The sequence below is a fragment of the Brassica oleracea genome, chromosome C4 (genome assembly GCF_000695525.1).
Source record: "Brassica oleracea var. oleracea cultivar TO1000 chromosome C4, BOL, whole genome shotgun sequence".
Taxonomy (NCBI): domain Eukaryota; kingdom Viridiplantae; phylum Streptophyta; class Magnoliopsida; order Brassicales; family Brassicaceae; genus Brassica; species Brassica oleracea.
In genome coordinates this window covers 1,542,713-1,564,984 of record NC_027751.1, presented here as the reverse complement: position 1 = coordinate 1,564,984, position 22,272 = coordinate 1,542,713, and the positions used below count along the sequence as shown (strand labels likewise).

The 22,272-nt window shown below is 35.5% G+C and overlaps 5 protein-coding genes across 6 annotated transcripts; 1 reads left to right on the top strand and 4 right to left on the bottom strand.

Annotated features, from left to right (window-relative positions):
• On the top strand, nucleotides 1-2,536 carry LOC106337348 (rhomboid-like protein 18). 2 transcript variants are annotated; one of them, XM_013776449.1, is made up of 8 exons: nucleotides 1-180; nucleotides 292-404; nucleotides 808-948; nucleotides 1,102-1,168; nucleotides 1,499-1,641; nucleotides 1,735-1,836; nucleotides 1,917-2,024; nucleotides 2,107-2,536. In XM_013776449.1, exons 1-8 carry the CDS (start codon nucleotides 156-158, stop codon nucleotides 2,272-2,274), a joined length of 867 nt encoding a protein of 288 aa, XP_013631903.1. In that variant the 5' UTR covers nucleotides 1-155; the 3' UTR covers nucleotides 2,275-2,536. The 2 variants fall into 2 exon arrangements, with proteins under 2 accessions (XP_013631903.1, XP_013631902.1); XM_013776448.1 differs by having other exon boundaries at nucleotides 1,490-1,641.
• A 201-nt stretch (nucleotides 2,537-2,737) lies between these two features.
• Nucleotides 2,738-4,681, bottom strand: LOC106340065. Its single transcript, XM_013778933.1, has 5 exons — nucleotides 4,113-4,681; nucleotides 3,788-4,021; nucleotides 3,501-3,603; nucleotides 3,195-3,421; nucleotides 2,738-3,114 (listed from the first exon to the last, which is right to left on the bottom strand). Exons 1-5 carry the CDS (start codon nucleotides 4,505-4,507, stop codon nucleotides 2,877-2,879), a joined length of 1,197 nt encoding a protein of 398 aa, XP_013634387.1. The 5' UTR covers nucleotides 4,508-4,681; the 3' UTR covers nucleotides 2,738-2,876.
• A 1,918-nt stretch (nucleotides 4,682-6,599) lies between these two features.
• LOC106342698 (CDPK-related kinase 1) lies at nucleotides 6,600-10,019 on the bottom strand. The gene is made up of 11 exons (XM_013781701.1): nucleotides 9,277-10,019; nucleotides 8,786-8,916; nucleotides 8,663-8,704; nucleotides 8,480-8,588; nucleotides 8,008-8,086; nucleotides 7,617-7,913; nucleotides 7,435-7,547; nucleotides 7,236-7,343; nucleotides 7,100-7,162; nucleotides 6,858-7,025; nucleotides 6,600-6,771 (listed from the first exon to the last, which is right to left on the bottom strand). Exons 1-11 carry the CDS (start codon nucleotides 9,760-9,762, stop codon nucleotides 6,634-6,636), a joined length of 1,734 nt encoding a protein of 577 aa, XP_013637155.1. The 5' UTR covers nucleotides 9,763-10,019; the 3' UTR covers nucleotides 6,600-6,633.
• Nucleotides 10,020-16,160: 6,141 nt separating this feature from the next.
• On the bottom strand, nucleotides 16,161-17,768 carry LOC106339905 (transcription factor bHLH106-like). The gene is made up of 2 exons (XM_013778775.1): nucleotides 17,437-17,768; nucleotides 16,161-16,858 (listed from the first exon to the last, which is right to left on the bottom strand). Exons 1-2 carry the CDS (start codon nucleotides 17,728-17,730, stop codon nucleotides 16,400-16,402), a joined length of 753 nt encoding a protein of 250 aa, XP_013634229.1. The 5' UTR covers nucleotides 17,731-17,768; the 3' UTR covers nucleotides 16,161-16,399.
• Nucleotides 17,769-19,205: 1,437 nt separating this feature from the next.
• LOC106337597 (pentatricopeptide repeat-containing protein At2g41080) lies at nucleotides 19,206-21,484 on the bottom strand. The gene has a single exon (XM_013776703.1). The coding sequence runs from the start codon at nucleotides 21,343-21,345 to the stop codon at nucleotides 19,402-19,404; it is 1,944 nt and encodes a 647-aa protein (XP_013632157.1). The 5' UTR covers nucleotides 21,346-21,484; the 3' UTR covers nucleotides 19,206-19,401.
• Between the last annotated feature and the right edge of the window lie 788 nt (nucleotides 21,485-22,272).

The following is a 22,272-nucleotide window of genomic DNA, read 5'->3' as shown; positions in this document are numbered from 1 at the left end:
TGTTTGTTTGAAACTGGAGAGATTACTGAAAATTCCTGGAAAGATCCTTCCTTTCCTTGGGTAGAAAAACACATCGGAGATACAATTCCAGATTCATTCCACCACGAGCTTCCTCTCCGCGATTGTTTGACTTTTTCTGTTCATCTCCGATTACGATGAACGGAGGTCCTTCTGGTTTCAGTTACGCACCCTCCCTCAATAACCCATCCCCTCCTTTGATTCGATCAAATTATTGTAATTTTCCATCATGGGTTTTCGATTTAACGATCGAAAGTTTCGAACTTTTTGCAGATAACGCTCCGGTCACGCGAGCCTTCGTCATCACGAGCGTCCTCTTCACTGTCTTCTTGGGGATCCGCGGAGGAGGAGGAGGTTCTTCTTCCAAGCTCGCCTTGTCTTATCAGGTAGTGAATCTCCTTTTTCAAATGTCTTCTCTTTACTCTTTGTTCGATTTTAAGCTCTTATAGGTTACATAAGATCTGTTGTTTATGTTGGGTTTCCACTTTAGTCTCAAAGGTTGTTGCTTTATTGAGTGGGGAAGAAGCTAAATTAAAGATCTTTAGGCTTCAAAGAGATGTTACCATTATGTTAGATAGTTTGATAATGGATGTGACCATCATCATGTGTTAGATAACTTGCCTCTGCTCATGTGATTGTGTATGCCAAAGATGTTTGATTGGTTTAAAAGCTTCTTGTTTTTTGAGTGTCTCTGTAGAGTAACTATTGTTAAAGTCTCTTCCTTTTTTTGTGAAAGGTTGGTAATTGTATTATTGTATTTATTATAATCTTATGGCAATTTGATTGTAGGATGTTTTTGAGAAGTTTAGGATATGGAAGCTGATCAAATCGAGTTTCGCCTTCTCCTCCACCTCAGAATTGCTCTTTGGCGTGTATTTGCTTTACTACTTCCGAGTCTTTGAGAGGCAGATTGGTTCGAATAAGCACTCGGTAAGGAGATAGCTCAGCTTCAGTTCTCTCTTCATTGTAAATTTTGGTTTGTCATTTCATTTATGCCCCTTGGACTGGTAACTAGAAAGATGATTGCCTTTTAATCTTTAAACGATTGTGCTTACAAGACATTAACTTGTACTCGTTCTGCAGGTTTTCATCTTGTTCTCTGGGTTTGTATCACTAATTCTACAGACCATCGTGTTATCACTCTTTAAAGGTATATGTATCTTCCAATCTTGTAAACTTACACTCTTTTGGTCAGTTCTGGTACTTTAGAATAATGCAGACAATGGGAAGGGAATATAGTTAATGATTAAGCTTAAATTAGCCTGGTTGCTAGTCTCACCAATCACCAAAGTGCATAGGGAGGATTAGGATCGGTGATGATCTATTGTTGGTGTCAAATTCTTTCTTGCTTACCCTTGACTCTCACACTGTTCAAGATGTTTTACAAACACTTCCCTGGTCCATGAGTTATATTGTATTTTTCTTGTTAAGCACTTGTGGGCATATAAAAATATTGTTTGTTTGTTTGTAGACTCTTCAGCAAACCTACTGACATCTGGACCATACGCTCTCATATTTGCTTCCTTTGTACCCTTCTGCTTGGACATTCCTGTTTCAAAGAGGTTCAATGTATTTGGCCTACACTTCTCTGATAAATCATTCATATATCTTGCTGGTGTCCAGGTAAACACTACCATATGTTTATTTGTACTGTACGCTCTCATATTTGTCAATTCTTTTAGATGGACAAGTTACTCGGTTTCCATTTTTTTGTAGCTTTTACTATCTTCTTGGAAAAGATCCATGTTACCTGGTATTTGCGGCATAATTGCTGGTTCCTTGTATCGTTTAAACATCTTTGGTATCCGCAAGGCAAAGGTTATATGCCTTTCTTACCTTTTGCTAACAGTATTTGTCACTTTACTAACACTAGTTTTTTGTCTAAAACACATTCACAGCTCCCTGGGATCATAGCTTCGTTCTTTTCCCGAATGTCATTGCCATCCTCGAGCAGCCATTCTCAGGCACCAAGAAGGACATCACCCAGCTTAGGTCGCCAAGCAGTGGTAAGGACAACATCTGTTTTTCTTTGCTTGAAACCCCCATCTTCATTTGCTGACATGCTGTGTTTGAGTTTTTTTTTTATAGAGATCTTATCAAGCACCGATACCGTCAAGTATAGAGCCATCTGAGGAAGCTATAGCTACTCTGGTGTCTATGGGATTTGACCAGAACGCAGCTAGGCAGGCTCTTGTACACGCGAGAAACGATGTCAACGCAGCCACCAACATTCTTCTTGAAGCACACTCTCACTAAACCTTCGATAGGAAAGATTCCATTCGAGATGCAGACGGGAGAGGTGTTCTTCTTCTGCTGTGTTCTAACATTGCCTTGACGAAATCATGTCCAGCGAACGATCTGATTTGCATCCTCTTTTTCTTTCTTTTAGCTTTTTTTTTTGCCGTTGTATTTTAGGACAACATCTGTAGGTTGTGTCTATGTAGTGCACATTTGCTAGTCTTTTCTTGCTGATTTGAAAGATATATGGAGAGGCCATTCTATGATTTCAATCTTCATATCTTACTGATCTTTCACAGCAAACATAACACTAAAAATCGGTTTAAACGGATTTAAGGGAAACAATTTTTTGAACGATCAGTTTAAGTGTTTAAAAAGTCGGTTTAGACATCCTCTTAATCAATAATCTACTATAAAATGCTTAATGATTTTTTGAACATTGAGTTTGCTAAGGACTTGGTAAAAGAATAATTCATTGTGAAAACTTGCTATAAACTATTATTAATGAGTTGATATACATAAACATAACAAACAGACCAGGAAGCAAGAAAAAAAATGCTCAAATAACTCTGCCTCTGGTTACACATTATACATACGCAAATTTGTGACTCTTGTCTGGATCAATGCGTAGTCTTTAGTTCTTCCTTGTCTTGGTCCATGGTGTAAACTGGTATCTCCCAGTTCTTGTTCTTTTTTGGATCATCTGTTAAAGTAAGATCCGTTTCATACTCTCTAAACGTCTTGAAGAATGTCTTTGCACACATCATTACCAGCCTCTCCACCATGAATAACTGATAATTGTTCTCGATTATAGGATCTAAAATCTCACTGAAATTCGACGAATAAGCCACTTTGTACCTGTAGTGTTAAACAAGAGTCTTAAGCTCATCTTTGCAAGAACATTCAAACATGTAGTAAACCTATAAACTTGATTTTACCTGGCAGAGAGAGGAGAGAAGAATCCAGGGGTTCTCTCATTAGAACCGATGTAAAGAGTTCTCCCTGGTGGCTGCTTCTGTATCCTGCTCATGATAAACTCTGGGCGTGTGTCTCTGTCTAAATGCGGAAACTGTGTTCTTCCAACGTTAAACCTGTCTTTTCTTGTTTTTAGTTTGTCACCTCGACGAACATGGATTGCATCATAGTCACCAAGTTGTGCTTTTATCTGTTCAACCAAAATTTGCTTGATATCAAAGCTAAAGACAACCTTCAAAAAGCTAAGATTGTATGGAAACTTCATTAACCTTTTCTGCAGCATTTCTCAATCTTGGTGCTGCCATACTCGGCAGAAACGAATAAGGAAGCATGACGTTGCTACGATCAATTCTATCTTTGCACTCAACAAACCTAACACCAAGAAAGATACAAGAATCAACAATGCTCACGACCGGTCCTGGTTAAAGCCGAAAGAAATCTATATAGACATAAGCTCCCAAATATGTAAAAATAATATTTTTTTTTATCGAATCTTTTACTAAATCGCCTACGGTTTCCAAAATCTCAAGGTCGGTTTTGGTCACATTGGTCTTACCATGCGAGAGGACTTGCGGTTCGGTTAATGAGCAAAAGATTTGCATAGTGGCTAGAGTCATTAAGCTCACGCCTACTAGCTCCACTCACATGCGCAATCCCACGCTCCTTCAGCTTCATACCTGTCGATAGCACAATGTGCCACGTCTCCGAGTCGTCCAAGATCACAGGGATCTTCTCAGAGATGAGGTCAACGTCATACAATGACTCCATCGCACAAGAACTCACTTCCCAACTAAAAACACACACACAAACACATAAAGAGACATCCATGATCCATCTCTTGTCTTTAAAGTACAAAACACAACAAAAAGAAAAGTTCTCACCTTTCATTGTCGGATCCGTTAAGTAAACCTTTCTTGTTATGTATCGGATTGATGCACATACGAGAAGGCATAACGAACGTCCTGTTGAGAAACATGGCTTCTTCGAGAGCGCATCTAAGGCTGGACTCTTGGTGGCCCAAACCAGCGCAGCTCTCGCAGTTCTTGCCGGGACAATCGACTCTGTCTCCCCAGTACAAGTACTTGTCCGACAAGCTGTGTTGTCTCTTGGTGCGAGAAGACCTCGAGAAGTAATCAACTAGACCGGATCCTCTGGTGGAGAAGGACGAGGAGAAAAGGAGGAGGAGCAATGCGGCGGCGGCGAGGAGAGATAAAAGGACGAGTCTTTTGGATCCGTGAGTGGGTTTGGACCTATGGGTTTTGCTCATCGTCGCCATTGAAGTGATGATGATGGAAGGAGGAAGAAAGGAATAGTCTTTGTGATGGATCAGAGATCTGAAGGATGGTCACGTACTCACGTGGGTCTCTACGGCGAATGTGAGGGGACAGGATCACGTGTCTACGGATGATTGCTCATGATCCAAAGATGTTTCAGTGAAAGAGTAGTCAACACGTAAAAGGTGTAGCAGCGCACGTATCTAATAAGACTACAAAACATACAAAAGTTCTTTCTACTGTCGGAGACTCTCTCAGATGTCGCTGTATCCCCATTTATGGATCTGATCCGTATCCCTTTCGACTAGGGGAAAGTCAACTGATTCTAAACCGAATCTAAACCAAATTCAAACCGATAATTGAAGGATACATGTTGGCAACTATAGAGAGGACATTCGGGTACCCTTTCATATCTGAATAGTGTTTTTCGGATTCTTTGGGTTCAATCTCTTATGTCTGTTTGGAATTTTATATATGTTCGGATTGAATTTGATTGCTAATATTTTGGGTTCAAATATATTTTTATAACTGTCTAAGATTTATTTGGTATACAAACTTATTTAGGATTCAGTTAGTAATAATTCATGTTCGAATATCTATGTTACATGGAAGCGGAAGCGGCTACGTGGAAGCGGAAGCGTAGAAGCGAGATTTTTTAAAAAATTAGGAAGTGGGTACGTGTTGGAAGCGTATATCCATATGTATATATAAATATAAATATAAGAATTTTTTTAAAAAAAATTAGGACTAAAAATTATATGATATAAATTTAAAATAAAATATTTATTCATTTATAATGATTTTGAAATGATTTCATATTAAAACTGCGAAAATACACATAAATTAAGTTTAAAAGAAATTATTATATTAATTATTTTTAATACTTCATAAATAATTGACAAATATATTTGAATATATGATATATGTTTAATAAAAACCTCAATACATAAAGACAATTTATAGTATTAATTTTAATATTTATATATTTATATTCTCTCTATTCATTACTATTAAAATTTGGATTTTATATAAATTAAAAACTATGATTATATATATGACATTGTATTTTTTTTAAAGAACGGAATTCCAAAATGGAACCATAAGCTTTCAATATGTTTTTAAAGAGAATATTTTAGAAGCGTTTTGGAAGCGAGATTACGTAAGCTTCTATAAGGTTCCGATTCCGATTCCGAAGCGGGAAACGGAGGTCCGATGAAGCTTCCATGCAATATAGTTGAATATATTTAATAACTAGGTGTTTCGTCCACGCATGCTGATATAAATATTTTATTTAATTATTAATACATTCATTACTAATTAAAAGACTATAATGATAAATTATTATTTATGTTTTATAAAATTATTATATATATTTTCGTTTGAAAACTCTTACGTATATTTTTTTAAGAAATTACATTATATTCATTATTAATAAATAAATCTAAAAAGTCACTCAATATTCTCTTTTCAATTATATAAAATTATAAATTTTACTTGGTTAGTATTTAATTATGTGTTTTCTGTTTTTTTTTTAATTTTAACCTTTTTATAAAAAAAAATATTTTTCAGATAACAACACAATATATATAGAAATTATCCTTTTAGTTTAAAATATATCTTTTAGGTTTTGGATATTTGTTGTTATTATTAAATTTAATCACTTATCTAATCAAAGTAATTTTTTTTTTTCATTTTTGTAACTAATTTATATCTTTTATTCATTAAAAATATAAACGATAAAAATCACTCTAACTTTGAAAGTGAGACCTTGAAAACGAAAAATCACTTCACAAATAATAATATAATAAATAAATCCATTCAGATATTTTTACAAGTCGGATTGAACTGTATGTGGATTCGGTTTAGGTTTAGATTTCAGGTTTTTTTTTGCCAGATCTAAAGTAAATGGAGCAATCCCTTTAAGGGTGATCATATTCAATATGATTGTGTAAGATATATGGAATGTCACATTCCTCTTTATCTGAAGGCACACACATTACACACACAGAGACATAATTATTGAATCTTTTTGACTCAAAATATTACCACACGAATACAATAAGAAACACAAAACTACACTTTTTAGTTTGCATCTTTTTCTCAATCTAAAACAATGTTCGTTGCTCCTCTACGCTTTCTGTAATGTCCGAGAAGAAACGCCATGTAGTAGCCTGACAAAACCCAAGAAACTAAGCTTCCCATCTGAATGTCTTATCCAATCCTGAAGCACAACGTGCACTGGTACTGATGGCCCCAGTCCAAGTTCCTGCAGTTAGTTAACAAACATTTTTCATTACCAATCAGTAGTTTAAGTTTGCTTCTTCATGAGTAAGAAAGGGTAAAGATTCATACCGATGCAAGTTCCTCGATCATGATGGGTCTATTCCCATCTTTCTCAAACAACTCGTAAGCACGCCGTGCGTGTTGCTCCCACGTCTCCATTGCTTCCAGCTGATAAACACTTAATGCTGATGCACAGAACTCTTCAAAGTCTAGCTTCTTGTATTGAAGACAACTTATCTGCATCCCAAGAAAAAGATTAATAACGTTTAACCACCAAACTTAATAATAAAGCTCAAGTCTCATTTCCTTACCATGTGAACAAAATCTAAGACTCGTGAGTCCTTGGTAGCATCTGTTGCAGTCTTTAAAATTGCCTGAGATTTTGTATGAAAAAAAAAATCAAAAATCACACAAAGATGTTCCAAATGAAAAGAGATTAGAACTCACTGTTTTGTAATTCTGCATGGAGATATATCCATTTTTGCTTGGCCCCAACAATGTAAACTGCTCCCTCAGATAAGCTAACTGTGGTACAGTTAATGTCTTGGCAAGAGCCTGGAACAATTAATAAAAAGAAAACGCTTTTATTCTCAATAATTGAATCTACCAAGTAGTATTAGTCACAGCTTCTTAGAATCAAACTAACCTGCAAAGCAGATTTTCTCAAAGAAGTTGACATTATGTACACTTTCACAAGCTTGTATATGATCATATCAGATGGTATCTTCAGCTCATGCGAGCCAACTAGCCACGGATGACCTGAGGAACAAAGACAAATGATTCTTCAAATAATGCTATAGAGATGAAGTTATGATTATATATACTTACACAAAGCCTGTGCTGCGGTTAGTCTTTTACGGTAATCTTTATTCAGCAATCTTTTCACAAAATCTACAGCATCAGGTGACAGTGAAGGCCAAGGAGCTTCTTCAAAGTTTGGTTCTGCTTTAAGAACAGCTCTAAAGATTCCGGATTCAGTACGTGCCCAAAAGGGTCTACTCCCGCAGAGAAGAATATAAGCAATGACTCCTATACTCCACATGTCAGCTTCTGTTCCGTATGTACGGTGCAGAACCTCTGGGGCCACGTAATAAGCACTTCCTACTATATCATTCAACCTTTCATCTGCAGAACATGTGTAAAACACTGTCAAGTTTTCATATTTAACAACGAGATGGGTACATATAATGTCTTGTCATTGTTATTCACATGTTCTGACCTGGCTTGACGTAATCAGAGAGACCAAAGTCTATTGCTTTTAGAGGAGAAGTCTCATCCTTAGTGCTGAAGAGAAAGTTCTGTGAGAGGAAAATGAACAAATAGAAAGAAAACATAAGCGTCATCATCACTCTTGCACAAACTAGTGGAATAATTCAATCTTTGTGTAACAAAGACTAATGATAATGTGATGGGGCCTAGAAAGTGAAGTGTCACCAAAATTTAAATCATTTCTTAAAAAATGTCACAATGACATTTCACACAGATTAAAAAAAATGATTTAAATACATTTATGTTCTTATAAATTACACCTATTTGACGAGATAAATAAAATTATTTATAATATCAATCCAATATGCAATTAATATTAAACTAAAAGTAAGTATAATTTATAATAAAATTCTATAAATGACATTTTTATGTAACAAGAAAAAATGACACTTATTCAGAAAGAGAGGGGAGTATAAAGGTACCTCGGGTTTAAGGTCACGGTGAACCACACCTTGTAGATGACAGTAAGCTACTACACTAAGAATCTGAACCATAACTTGTTTAGCATCATCTTCTGAGTATTTGCCACCCCTAATGTGAGACCAATCCCAAAAAATTCAATACATCAATAAGCAAAGGGAGTTCAAAAGCCCCAAAAAAATTACCTTTGAAGTATTTTGTCCAAGAGTTCACCACCTTTACATAACCTGATAAAAAAACAAGAGATTTTAAGTATTTTTCATCACAAGATGATTAAATGAGGTTAAGAAAAATAATGTAATGCTTACTCCATCACAATATAAACATTTTCATCATCTTCAAAAGCGTCATAGAACTGGACTAAGTTCTTGTGACCAGTCAGAGCTCGCAGTATCTTCACTTCTCTACTAACATCCTCAATTGCAATTGCAGTCGTCATCTGAACTCAACAACATATAACAACACTAAGCAACGAGCTAATGGAGATAGCTGGTAGCTGGTTTAATCAGTATCATCTGAAAACTCTGTTTCAGACCAAATAGTAAAAACAACGAACTAAAGAATCAAACTTTGTTCAATCATAAGCATGATCTCTAAACTAGATGGAAGTTTGGAACAAATCAAACATCATTCGCCAACATTTAAAGCAGTTCCACGTAGATTCACATAGAGAAGCCAAAACAGAGCATTTAATGAACAGAGCACAATCCTAACACATCAGAACAGAGCACTTAATGAAACAGAGCACAATCCAAACATTAACGGACACGACATTAACAGAAACTGTTAAAGATCAAACCTTTGACTTAGGGATGACTTTAACAGCAACTTCTTGACCCTTCAAGCTCCCCTTTTTACCCTTAGCGGAGCAAGTATACCCAAAATGCCCCCGACCCACCTCCCCATCAATCTCGTAATGCGACGCGAAGTGCTTGGAGAACCCGAAGCTCTTGTCAAGACCGATCTCGAACTCCTCCCCTTCGGGGATCGAGACCTCGTTGGGGGGCTTGGCGGCGGAGCCGTGGCGACGCGCGAGGAAAGCGCGTATGTGCTTGGCAGGGGAAGGAGGAGGGAAAGGTCTCTTGAAGATGCGGAGAGGCGTGGAGCTCGCGCTCGACGAGACGGCGGGGGAGGATTTGAACAAGCTGGGTAAAGGGCTTGGGCTGTAAAACGGAAAGCCGGAGGATTTCGCCGGAGGAGGAGGAGGAGGAGGCTGAGGTTCGTCGGGAGATGGGAGGCTCTGTTTTGATTGGTGCTCGATGGGTTTGCCGTGGCACATCCCCATGGCTTGAGAAGGGGAGAAAGATTGAGACTTTTCGATTCGAACGACGAGAAAAATAGAAACTTTCGAGAACTCGGTTTAGGGATTAGATCACACGCAAAGTGGAAGGAGAAGGTGAAGGAGGGGAAGCGATATTCATACCAATCGGAAGGGAAAGTTGAGTAAATACACTAGGCGAAGCAAAAGCAAAGTGTTCTCGAGGATGAAAAAAAGAGAAAAGAAGATGCTTTCACAGTAACAACAAGAAGAAAAAAGGTAGAGAGAGAGAGAGGAATAAAGGTGATAGAATAAAAAAAAAAGGAAGCAAAAGCTTTGATTGGTTTACTTTTTTATTTTAATTTATTTTTAATGTAGTTTAACATACATATATATCCCTCTTGCCATATCTTTTGTTAAATGGGAATAATGTGATGTTTGGTTGCCAAGAATGAAGGAAGAGTTTTGTGATGTTTAGTAGGTTATATATGGGTTTTTTTCCAACAGTTAGAATTTTATTAACTTGGTAACATAAATACAAAATTGGAGTTAACCAAGATGGTGATAATACAAGCACTATTTGGTGGCCTTTCCTTGCTAACATATGTGCAAAATTATTACAAGTTCGTTTGTTATCAGGGCTTATCATAATATAAAGAGATTTTAGGTTTTAGATAGAGTGGGGGAGGAGAATAGACGAGTCTATAAAAAGAAAATTGACAAAGTATTGTCAAGACTCACGGCAACCTTATCTTGAGTATTTGCACTGCCCAATTTGGTATTTGGTATAAGTATAATTACAAACAAAGAGTCCAAAAAGAGTTGTAGAATCATGCCAGACTGATAAAGGAGCACATAGTCTCGAAGTTGGCACTTGATAAAAAGAAAGCTACCCGATGAAAGGCATAATTAGTTTTCATATACTATGTTAGCAAATACTTCCTCTCATAGTATATGTTTTGTATTTTTATGCATATTAAACACACACTAAAATTTGATAGTAAATAAGTTTATTATTAACTGTTATTAACCTATTTAAAATAATGTATAGAAAACATAAATTTTATCTCTTGTAAAAACAAATTTCTTAAGTAAAATATTTTTCTTTCAAAAGCAAAAAATAATTATATGAGATTTGCTTAATTTTTACTAACTACATACGTAAACTTACACCCAAAATCCACATATCTAATTATATATATGTTTCTTGTAGAATTATTAACATGAATATTACATATTAATATACTATACAACATTCAAATTTCTTTGCATTTTTACAGACTGAGACATAAATTAAGCTCTCCAGATTTTGGTTATTGGTTTCTTGCCACATCTCATTTCCAATTTTTATTTGCCTACTCAAACTTTGAAAACAACATGTATGAATTTACTTACACGTCAAAACCGAGATGAATAGATTAATAAACAATAGTTTGTGTTTGGTACTACTAGCATACTAGCCACTAGGCACAAATGATTTGAATACATCGATGAATTTCTTATCGTAGAAAACAAGTATCGTCGCTGGCATAGTTTAATCAACCGAATGTTTGTTTTGTTTTATTTTTACATGACAGAGTGTTTTACAGTACAACCTAGGCTGTTTTTCTTCTGCTAATTAATGGGTTAAGTAGATTAGAGGCTTAACTATTCCACAATTCTTTCAAATATTTATGTTTATGCCGCAGTTAATCACGTATGGACAAAACCCACCTGACATTTCAATCACGTTTTAAATAATGGTTTCGTCTAAGATAAGAAAATACATATTTTAATTCTGTGCATCCTATGATATTATCATTAATTATTTCATGGGGTATACATCCTATGCAATCAATAGTCATCATTCGTTTATTTCATAAAGATACATTTTGTGTGTAATGCGTGAGATAGTGACTATCTCACGTGTTTTACAATGAGTTAGAAACTCGATAGTTAGGAAGGCAAATGATCTGACTGATTTTTTTTTATTGAAACGAGTCTCTGGAGTGTTTATAAAATTCAGTGGGTTCAGATGTCAGTTTGAAAAAACAAAAACAAAAAATGAGTACCACAAGTTTCATCATACAAACAAATAATAAAATTTGCTTTAGTTACGGGTTCTTATTTTTCTTGAGCCATGCAGAAGAGCTCAGTCAACAATACAAAAGTTAAAAAAAAAAAACCATTGAGAAGAGCCAAGTCAATAATAATTGAGTAATCATGTTCAAAGTATCAAGATGGCAAGATCAGTAGTATTATACAAAATGGCAATATTATAAATGAATTTGAACGTGTTAGTTATAAGTTCTAACCTAACCGAAAGAAGATTCTGAAAGTAAATAATAAACTAAACAAACAATGCCCAAAGAAAGTGGAAACCAGAGAATGCCTAAAACAACCACCGTCGGTGGGCTTAGAAGTAAAACAATGAAAGTGGACTGAACAGAAGAATATCTATTTTCCCTGACAATTTTCTCTCACTTCATTTGCTTTTGCCACCTCTTTGCATTTCTAATTTCAATCTATGTATGTCATTTCTAAACTAAATCATTTTCTTAATTGTATTCACTAGGTTTTTGTTGCATCTACAAAATATAATCAGAAAATTATCACAAAAATTAAAAAGGCGTAAGTTTCGATTCAGTTTTGGTGCCGTCCAATTTTATAAAGTGACATTCCCGTGAATTACTTGGAGTTTTGTAAGAAATGGTAATTTTTTTTTAACACAAAGAAATGGTATAAAATGATTAATTATATGTGGTAGCAGTGTTGGTGCCTTTGACGTACGGCATAGGCTTTAGAGTAGAGACATGGTGTTGTAACTCAAAAGTGTTATCGAGTTGTCATGTCAGAGTCACCGTCACAGTGGACTGCGCTACTCAACTCTAATTTGGGCCTTTCTCGGGAAACCGTAAGAAGAGGGGTCCAAGTCTTTTTAGATGGGCTTCAATCCTCTATTATTCTCTTCTTTTTTCTTATTTGTTTTCATTATCAATCCATTCAAGAGTTTGGTATTGAAAAGAGGAACAGTTTGTTCATTTCATTTATACAGAGGCAGCCCTCAGGGGAAGCAATGGAACCTCAGGCTCCAGGCCTTTATTAATTTAAGAAAATTATTGGCCAAAAATTTCCAAAGAACCCTAAGTAGCCTAGTGGTTAGTGAAAGCCAAAATAGAGATGGGGGTACAGAATATACACTAGCATTTCTCCTTGTGCTGTTGTGCATACATTTTTTACATATCCCTTTTTATTAAAGGTGAATTATTTAGAGTCTCTCCATAGTAATAGCCAATAGGCCTTGTTTTTTATTGCTTCCGGTCTGGAAATAAATATTAAGGGCTGGCACTGCACTTATACGTGCAGTTCAATTATACGTGCAATTTTAAAAATCGAGAGTGATTGATTGTCTCACTCTAAAGAGTTGAGTTTTTAAGTAGTAAATCTCGTACGAAACCCTAAACATATCTTAAAAAGTACGGTTGCATATATACGTGATTCAATTTTTAGTTATCAAAAGTTTTGAAGAGACATGTTACGTATTCTAGATAAAGTAGTCACGCATATATAAAACAAGTTTATACGCAGGTACAATATATAGATGTGGGTGTAATTTAAATATTGTGATGTTTCATAGTGTATAATTTAACTAATGGTTTTATTTTAAAATATCTATCAATTTCAATAACATTTAGATAAAATTTAAAGGTTATATATGTTCATAGTCAATATAGATTTAGACTTAGATAAAATTCAAATCAGTCGTATAAAAGATTTACGTTAGATCAGTCAGTCGTCTATTAGAAGTGTTGAGCATGACTACATGTTCTGACATACTAACTGCTTAAATAATTAAAAACTCAAAGCTTAAGTGTGATATATTCACAAATATAACAACTCAATTTGTTTTACAAGTCGAATGAACTAGTTATAGTTCATTTCTGAAGAAGCTTTCTAAAACATTTGTGTCAAAAGAAAACCAATTTCTGCATTAAAACGATACCGAATATTACGCTGAGGTTGCTACTTCAGCATTTTAGGAAATTCCCGGTAAACCCTGTAGTACGTGAAAAGGTTCCAACATTTCTGCGGGTCGATAAACAAGAAAACCTGAACAAGACAGACAGCAAGATCACATGAAAACAAAAAGAAAAACACATATTTGACGTGTAGTATGACAACTCATATTTGCTTGTTTGTGAATTGTAAATAAAATAAAGCAAACACACAAAATAGTAGTAATATTCAAAAACGAAATAGGATGGTCAAAATAGTGTGGTAAGATAAGAAAGGGGGGGACTCACATGTTCACACGATGAGACACTAACGTGTGAGGTTAATGATTCATGATTAATTTTGTCACAATACCCATAAATGTTAAAAGGGTTTTTAAAAACTTGAAGGTTGTTTTACTATTAATTGAGATGAATTACAAATTTAACTTTAATAATAAAAATAGTGCCAAAGCTATGAAGACTTCTATACTTTTTGGTCGAGAGGTTAAGTATAGAGGGGACACGAGCTGCCCCAAAACCATCACGCTCCATGGACAAACTTTCTCCACCTTTTGTTTCTTCTTCTTCTTCTTAGTTTTCTTCAATATACTTTATTAAATTCTCCAGAAAACTAAGAAACAATTATAAGAAAAAGAGAGAAAAGGGAAAAAGGGAGAGTGATGAGAAGGGTCGGTCTTTTTTGTCTCATAGAGCCAATGGCCCATCAATTCTCCTTCCTTTTGTCAGTCCCCTTTTCTCACGCTTCTCCTTTCTTTAAATCTTTAATCCACACATTCTCATCCTATTCATGTTATACAACTCATAATAATTCACTAAAGCTGTTTTCGATGATTAGGAGATCTCAAACCAAAACTCAAAATTTTGGAGCATTTCTCATTTAAAGACATAATAATAACCAACCAATAGTTGAAAACCACGTTAGAAAAACTCGAATTCTTATTATTATTATCCAGACCGGAATAAAACAACAAATAAAGCAAAAAAAATCTATTACTCAAACTCGAATTCTTATTCTTATAATCAAATTCAAAATGAATTAAATATCCACTATATCACAATGAAATGATTTCTACTTATAAGTTTGTTATTGAGTTAATTGATTCATATGTCCTATTTCGAAATACAAAACGTGTAGTTTCTTTTTTTTTTTCTTATTTATCCTAGTGTATATATATATCTTCAAAGTTGTTCAAACTATTGAACCATTATATGTGCATGAGTATCCAAATATATCTTCATGAGATTTTCAACCACTAAACCACTATATATACGAACACGAGTATTGAGTATCAGTGTGTGAATATACAATTTAGGCTATTCATCCACAGCTATCTAAGCAAATGATCACTCATGTACTATATCAACCTTTTGTGGAACAATACAAATGATATTAGTAAAAAAATCATGTTATGGGAGATAACATATATATATATGAGTATCGGTGTGTGTAAAACTACCATTTAGGTCATTCACCCACAACTATCTAAAACAAATAACTCATGTATTTTTTTTGAGCAACAATAACTCATGTATTAGATAACCTTTTCTGGGAGCAATACTAATGTTCATGCTATGTAACAAATGTTCATATTATGGGAGATAACATATATGTGTATATATTATATAATCCCAGGTATTTATACATGTTGTCTTCTATATATACGTACTTGATTAAAGAATATAATCCGAGAGGCTTTCGATTCGAATATCTAACATCTTTTTGTCTTGTCCATATTGTATATATTTTCCATAGGAGCTAACACTAATTTTAAGGCCAAATTAAAGAAGTGAGCTAAGCAGTCTTTACCACTCGAGTAAGAGCTCAAGCATATACAGTAGTATATACTTGTGTTATGCGTATGTGTACGCTTTTTCCATATGATCCAAAAAGTCGAGACTAAATATTAGTAATTAATTCTTTATAAATCTGAACTAAAAGTGTTTCAGTTCGTCAAAATCTCATGTTATATGTAGAAGTAGACTAAATACTCATTTATTTTTGAAGACGTGCTACTTCTTATATATAAATATGAAAAAGAAATCAAAACCTGCATATATTCTTCGGTCTAGAAAATGTGGTCACATGTACACATTTAGTAAGACATGAACAAATAAAGGGAGGAGCGACTGGATTCATTTGGGGACAAAGGTGACATAAGGGTCGCTCTGAAACTGCATGCAAACATATAGATCTCTATTCACCATGTACTTGTTGTATAAATTCACATATGTAGTGTAATATGTGGAAGTATTGTTTCTTTTGTACTTCACTACCAATCACAACTATTACTAATTAGATTTTTCTTTTTCTTTTTTTTTTTGGGCAAACTAATTAGATTTTTCTATGTCGACAAATATCCTTACAATCTCAAAAACCTAGAAGTCCTCACACCAACGACTCAAACATAATTGAGAGTAAGTATAGAAAAATAGCAGGAAAATATACTTTATATATTATATATAATCTTCTTCTTGAAATAGGATAAGAAAAAAGAACACACCAAACCTACTTACAACATTTGCTTACACTCCCACGCTTATAACTAAAACCATAGAGCATATCATAAAGTAGGAACAATAAAAAAGGTTTTGGTACTTATAACCAAGTTAATTATGATGATACCCTATATAAAAATAAATTAAAGACCTTTTAGTGTACTCTCATCATCTCACACCATTATGATTTGATCCAGCGCACGACGGCGTTTTGACCGTTCTCCACCAGAACTACGTTCCATCAGCAACTTGCTCGACCGCTCGAGCAGCGACTTGAGAGCATTCTGTAAAAAATGCACAGACTCGACGCCGTGCATCTCTTTGTCGGCAGCTACAACAAGAACACTTCTTGTCCGACCACCAAGAGTAACCATCTCAGCTCGAAGAGTCTTCATGTGAAGAGACTTAAGTATCTCCATAAGGTCAGGCAAGAGATCTGATCTGTCGTCACAGCATAGAGAGGCTTTGAATATTATATGACCGTCATTTGAATAGTCTCCATAGTGTAGAACGCTAATCTCGTCGGTCTCTGAAGGTAAAAGAGTTTGGTCGGATTCGGATATCTCTAGGGTTTGTTGTTTAAGTTCTTTGACTCGTTGAACCACTTTGGCGAGTAGTGTGGCTTTATCAGTCTGAAATGGAACACACATGAAATCTTTAGAAAAAAGGCTTTTCTGAGTTTTGGATCAAGAAGTTGAAATCTGATTCATATCATAACAATTTAACTGAATAAAGCTTGACAACTTTCCCAAAAAGTGATATACTATTCCAACAAGATTCAGAAAAGGCCATGAACCTTTTTTTTTTTTTCCTCGTCTTCTAAACCTTCTCACTATTTGCAAGTTTTAAATAACTAATATGACTATGCATACATGCAGTGAAAATTAATCAATGAATATATAATGAGAACTAAGGATCATCTTTGATAAAAAACATGTGTGTTAGTAAGAAAGAGTATTAGTATTTATTTTAATCCTGTAACGATTTATCAATTAAAAACTAGTATTGTTTTCTTAGTTAAGAAAAACTAGTATTCATCAGCGAAAACAAAATCGAATGGAACATAAGAAAATTCTAAAGATGCAAAACCCTAGTATACCCATTTCAAACATTTTTAAAAATTGATAAGATGTAAGCATATGTATATATATATGGGGATATATATACCACATGAAAGAGTGTTAGTAGTGTATATAAAACTTTATAATACCTTGGAGTTGCAAGAGAGTACGTTACGCAGCTTGTTGAGATGAGAATTGATTCTCTCTCTTCTTCTTCGCTCAGCTTCTTTGTGATTCCTCAAAGCAGCAAGAGCTCTGTCTTGAGCCATCGTTTCTCCGATGCCAGAGATCGCTAGTGGGTAATAAGAGGACGTAGACGAAGATGACCCGCATAAGCTCTGCATAGTCGACAAGTAGTCGTCTGAGCCGCAGTACCCACCTCCGGAGATTTGGTTTCCAGAGAGGAATGAGTACAACATCTGATCTGAACTCTCTGGTTGCATCTTTTTAGTTCTTTCCTTTGCGCCGTCTTCTTTTTGTTTTTAATGGAGTTTGTGGAGCTTTCGGTGGGTTCTGTCCTAGTTTTATATACGTAAAAAGAGAGTGTGGAAAGTACTGTAGATTAATATTTATTAATATTATTACAACATTCTTTTTTGTAATATGTGGCGGTGTATATGAAATTATTTCTGATTGTCTATATTATTAACGTGTATTTATTTTTCCGAAGAAATTCTAAAATTAAATAGGCTTAAGTTGGAGTAATTAAAAAATAGATAACCTATCAAAAATGATTTGTGCAATTGAAAGTAAAGCGTGAGAAAAAAAAATGATAATTCTGGACTAATAAACAAATATTTTAAGTTTCCAAAGGATTAAATCGCGTACTATCAACCAGATGATGGAGTTCATAGACCAAGTGAATGAGCGTAGACACCCACTGTGAATCGTGCCGTTGCATTTATATGCTAGCTAATATCTAAAATGTTCCCTGCAATACAAATTTACTTTTTTGGTAAAAATACAGTGGTGAAAAAGTTACTATAGAGTTTGGAATTTTTGTGAAGGGTATTTAATCAGGAGGTCATTGTCTTGGCACCATCATCAATGTATCATCATTCTAAATAGTTTTATGATCTATCAGATGATATATTCGTAATATTCTCGTTAGTGATGTTTGACCGCTTTGTTTTCTCTCAAAGGCTAATTTCATCTTCTTTTTTTTTCTTTTTTTTTTCTTTTTTTCTAATTTCATCTTCTTATTTACGAAATTGATGTTGTTCCAAAAAAAAAAGGAGTGGTCACTTATCAGAGTACATGACAATACTCTTAGTTTATAACACATGTAAAGTCGTAAAGTTATAGGGCCTCGTTTAAACGCAGCAGCTGCTCTTACGGTTACGGGAGTTTGCGAATGCGGATGGTTGCGGTTTCTATCAGTTTTAAGAGATTTGTACGACTGGTTCTGCGGTTAGAAATTAGTGAGTTTGCGAGATATTTATGACTGATTAACTATATCAAATGCATCAACGGTTAAATAATAAATTAACAATATTTACATTTTATATAATTATAAAAATATCAAAAATCATAATATTATAATAAATATAAAAATTAAATTTAGAAAGTTATAGTTTTAAATTTTTAAAAGTTATAGAAAATATTTTTATTTTAAAATTTTATAATATTAATTAAAATATAATAGATATATTTTAGTATTTTTATAATTTTAATTTAAAAATTTTATTGAATATTTTTGTATTTATATTTTTTTTTAAAAGAAAATTTTTGTATCCTCCCTCAACCGTTCGCAATCGCAAATGCTAACTATGACCAGCTTTTGAATTTATGAAGTTTAGAGCAGTTTGAGTGATTGTTTCAAAACACCAACAACCGCTACCAACCGCAAAAGCTGCGTTTGCTGGTGGTAGCGGAGAAACCAATCTTACCCATAGTGTAGTGTTGAATCGAATTATCAAAAGTATGAACCGTTTCTCTTTCGATGAGGGTTATTACAAATGGAGCAATCACACAATCTGTCAAAATTACAAATGATGTAACCTCAGATGACTAACCACATGGTACTTATGAATAATAACAAGAATCTGCAGTGTAAAGAATCTGAGTCATGTGACTAAAACGTTCACAACCTTTGTCTTACTGCTACCCCCAAGTTACCAATAATCACCGCAAGAACACTTCCCGTTAACGAAATGATGGAATCTACTACCATCTCTCAACGTGATCTCTCTGTTTTTGATCACCGATATATACTTGAAAGCAACATGGCAATCTCCGCAAACCCGCAAGTTCTTAATTATTCTAATAGGTACACCTTCAGGTAACACCATGAGCGCATACGCAACCGCTAGCTTCTCGCTGTGCTGCACCAAGTCCGACTCTTTCTCCTCGTCATCCATATCGTGCAGCACCGAAGCTGTATCAGGCTTGTATCCTTTCACCTTCATCTCCAGAGTCAGCTCTTTGAGGTACGAATAGATCTCTTTAGATTGAGACTGAGAACGATCTCCCATCTTAAACCGATACACTTCACCTTTGTGTTCAAACCAGCTGACTCCCGGCTCTTTCTTCACGTCCTTATCTCTCATTGACTTCCTCACCTCCGAGACGTCGCGCCATCGCTTAGCCGAGGCGTGAACGTTCGCAAGGAGGACGTAGCAAGAAGAGTCGTTAGGGTCAATCTTGAGAATCTCTTCGAAGGCTCTCTGCGCCGTCTCTGCGTTTTTGTGTACGCTGCACGCAGACAGTAACGTTTTCCATATAACGGCGTCTGGTTTCATCGGCATGGACCTTATCTTCGCCTCGGCTTGATCCAAATCCCCTGCTCGACCGAGCAAGTCCACCACGCAAGTGTAGTGCCTTAAGCTAGGCTTGAACCCGTACTTTTCAACCATCGTATCAAACAACTCAAGCCCTTTGTCTCTCAAACCAGAGTGGCTACACGCGTAAAGTAAGTTCAGAAACGTGACCTCGTTGATCTCCATCTCTGTCTCCTCCACCATGGTATTAAACAGCTTGATCGCCTCTTCCCCTCGTCCGTGAAACCCATAAGCAGAGATCATCGAGCTCCACATCACTTCATCCTCATCTCCACGTTCCGAGAAAGCTTTCGCCGCGTCTTCAAGACACCCGCATTTTGAATACATGCTGATCAATGAACTCACCACAGCTACCACGGAGCTAGCCCCGATCTTAACAGCTTCCGCGTGAACCTGCTGACCTTGACCTCTGATCGCTAAATCAGAACAGGAACTAAGCACGGTTACAAAAGTAATCTGGTCCGGCCTATATCCAGAGATTTTCATCTTCTTATACTCACAAAGAACAGTTTCAGGACATCCCTCTTGAGCGTAACCTGAGAGGAGTGTGTTCCAAGCAACCAAAGTACGAACAGGCATCGACCTAATCACACTTTGACCATCTCGCAACTTCCCATTTCTCATATACATATGAGCCAACGAGCTGCTAACTACTGAATCCAACTCAAGCCCGTACTTAACCATATAGCCATGAGCCTGCTGACCTATGAACACAGACCGCAACCCAGCGCATCCGCTAAAGACACTACCGAGAGTGTACTCATCAGGCGAAAACCCTAACTCATGCATCTCTCTAAACAACCTCAAACCCTCTTCGTTACACTCGTACTGAATCAAACCCGCGATCATCGCGTTCCAAGTTGTGACCTTTCTTTCAGACATTTCATCGAACACCTTCCGCGCATTAACCAAATCACCGTCACGTACATACCCATTGATTATTATGTTAGATGACATGTAATGCTTCTTGTTCATGCGATCGTATAACGCGACGGCGGAAGGGAAAGCTCCGAGCTTGGAGTAGAGGGTCATGAGGTGGTTGCATATGAACTTGTCCGAGGAGAATCCGGAGACGACGAGGAGGCAATGGAGCTGTTTCGTAGACGGGAGGGATTGTAATGATTTGATGAATGGGGTGAAGAGAGATGTGTTTGAGAAGATGTTGAGTCCGAATCTATTGAAAGCTTCTCGGAAGTTACGCTTTGAGCATAGACTGGCTATGGTGTTTGAAGAGTCTGATGATAGTGGACGGAGAAAGGAGGATACTTGGTGTTGCATTAGAGAAGTAGCCGAATGGTATCACTGTTGATACGCCGGAGAAGAAAAGAAACGAAAATGGAGTGAGAGTGTTTTTTTTTTCTTCTGCGTCAGTCAGTTTAACTGGGCCGTTACAAAGAGCATCGTTAATGGAGGTTTTTCTTTTTTTTCTCGGATATTCCAATATATTTTCGAGTCTTGAAGTATATATATATAACGTCTTAATTATACCGTTACAATGCTGATAAATATTACATAGACAATTTTACAGCCGATAATTTACTACCATATGAGAATATACGTCTGACTGCGTCGTTCCAAGTCGTCCTATGAGATCAATGTTCGATGATATGTCATGCACTATGCTGAAGACCTCTTGTAATTTTTTTTCTCCGTAATCTGCATAATTTGCGTTGACTTTCTGGTGTAGAAGCATTAATGAACCCTTAGTCAAACCACTAGACTAAGGGGCCTTCCACAAATGGGGGTTTTTAGGACGGGGTTATTTAGCGGAATATAAGAAACCGTTTCTTAACTTTAAACTAAAAAAAAAATAAGAACCAACTCTTAAATATCTATGGAGTAAGAGCATGATTAATAGACATCGCTCTAATTTTTATAACAATTAATTTAATAAAAATCTATATACTTCTTAAATTATTGGAGTAACCACTATAAATATCTATTCTCTAGAGAAACAGACACAAAAAAAATATTTTAAACCCTTTTGACCATCATCCTATGTCAGTGCATGAAGCAATTATCCAGTAAAACAAGATTGCCATAATTTATGTTTTTTTCTCAAAATCTGAAGGTTAACATCCATAAAAAAATGGTTTACACTCTTCAGTGTTGTAAATTTCTAACCACATTATACATTTGTATTAATTTATTCTAAACTCTCTTTTATGTTACATAAACATCGCTCAAATTTTTAACAATTAATTT